General features: G+C 53.1%; 1 protein-coding gene across 1 annotated transcript in view; it reads left to right on the forward strand.

Moving 5' to 3' along the window:
* LOC125950107 (zinc finger protein 177-like) overlaps nt 1-1033 on the forward strand; it is a 14881-nt gene extending 13848 nt beyond the window's left edge. Inside the window, exon 5 of the mRNA XM_049677769.1 lies at nt 235-1033. Within this exon, the coding sequence (XP_049533726.1) occupies nt 235-560 (326 nt within the window). The 3' untranslated portion in view covers nt 561-1033. The remainder of the gene's footprint in view (nt 1-234) is intronic.
* The last annotated feature ends 303 nt before the right edge of the window (nt 1034-1336 follow it).

Raw genomic sequence — 1336 nt, forward strand, 5'->3', positions numbered from 1 at the left:
TTGGTTGGATGGCTGCAAGGTTGCCACCGCGCAGAAAGGGACAATTGAAATCGTATCTGGGCCATCTCGGAACGTGGGGGAAGAGAGGTGGTGGGCATCGTCTTCGTTTGCAAATTCCTTCGCCCCTCTCGTCAGCAGCAATTTTTCATCATCTTCAACACGATCACGATCACTAACAGGAATGCTTCCGTTCTTTTTTCTCTCTTTGCTCTCTCTCTCGCTCTCTTTCATTAGGTGATAAGCCGCACGTTTGTGAGATCTGCAACAAATCGTTCGCGTTGGCCTGCAACCTGAAGGCGCACATGAAGACGCACGAGGATACGGGATCGAGCCACGAGGGTGAATCGAACCGTAGCACCCACAGCCACAGCGAGGGCGAAGAGTCCAACTCGCCACCGTCCTCGTTGCAGGGAGGCAGTACCGTAGCCAGTACCACCACCAGCCCGACCGGACCGACGGCGTTCGAGAAGGTGGACGCCGCCGCCGACCGGTTAGCCAGCTTCTCGAAGCACCTTCTGTTCTCGAGCTACACCAAACAGATGCTGTCCGGTGTTGGCTGATGGTCTGACAGCAGAAGGGGAGTTCCGGCCGGTTCCAGGGTCCAGTGATCCTCGATGCGTGCAGCGTGCAGCGTTCATGTTATTGTTTTCATCGGCGACCTCAGCGACGGCCCCAGCGCAGTCCAGCTGGCTTGAGGCGACAAGGACGGACTGACGAGTCACGAGAGCGTCCAGCACAGTCCAGTCCGGGTTCCGGCACATCTCTCGCACACGTACGCACTTACTCGCAAAACGCATCCTTACAACATAAGACAAGAGAAACAGACCTGGGAGGGAAAAATGGGCAACACACACACACATACATCCTCGTGAGGGGCCACAACACATCCATTCTCCCAAAAAAGATGCCAAACCCGCGGTTCGCGGTTCGCAGCCTGATGGCCAAAGACCTTGCACACTCGCACCACATTTCACACATGCACACACACACACACCATGCACATGCGCACATGCACACAACTGGCCATCTGGGTGCGTAGGGGAGAAGGGAACGGGGGGAAAAGGGTTGGGGCTGGGAGAGATCCAAACGAAACGAGGAAAGTGAAGGTCTGTTCTCGCACGTGCTGCACTGAGACTGTACATTGTACATATACATACATACATAAGGTTCCGGCCCTCTGTCTTGACTTGACTTACCCACCACACCGTTTTGTGTGAAGAAGAGCACGCAATTGTACATAAAAAATCATGAGAGAAACTGAAACAGAGAGAGAGAAAGAGAAAGATAAATTAATAATTCCTCAAAATATCAAAAGAAACTCCCGTTGTTGGTTGTA

Source organism: Anopheles darlingi, chromosome 2 (assembly GCF_943734745.1).
Source record: "Anopheles darlingi chromosome 2, idAnoDarlMG_H_01, whole genome shotgun sequence".
NCBI classification, from domain to species: Eukaryota; Metazoa; Arthropoda; class Insecta; order Diptera; family Culicidae; genus Anopheles; species Anopheles darlingi.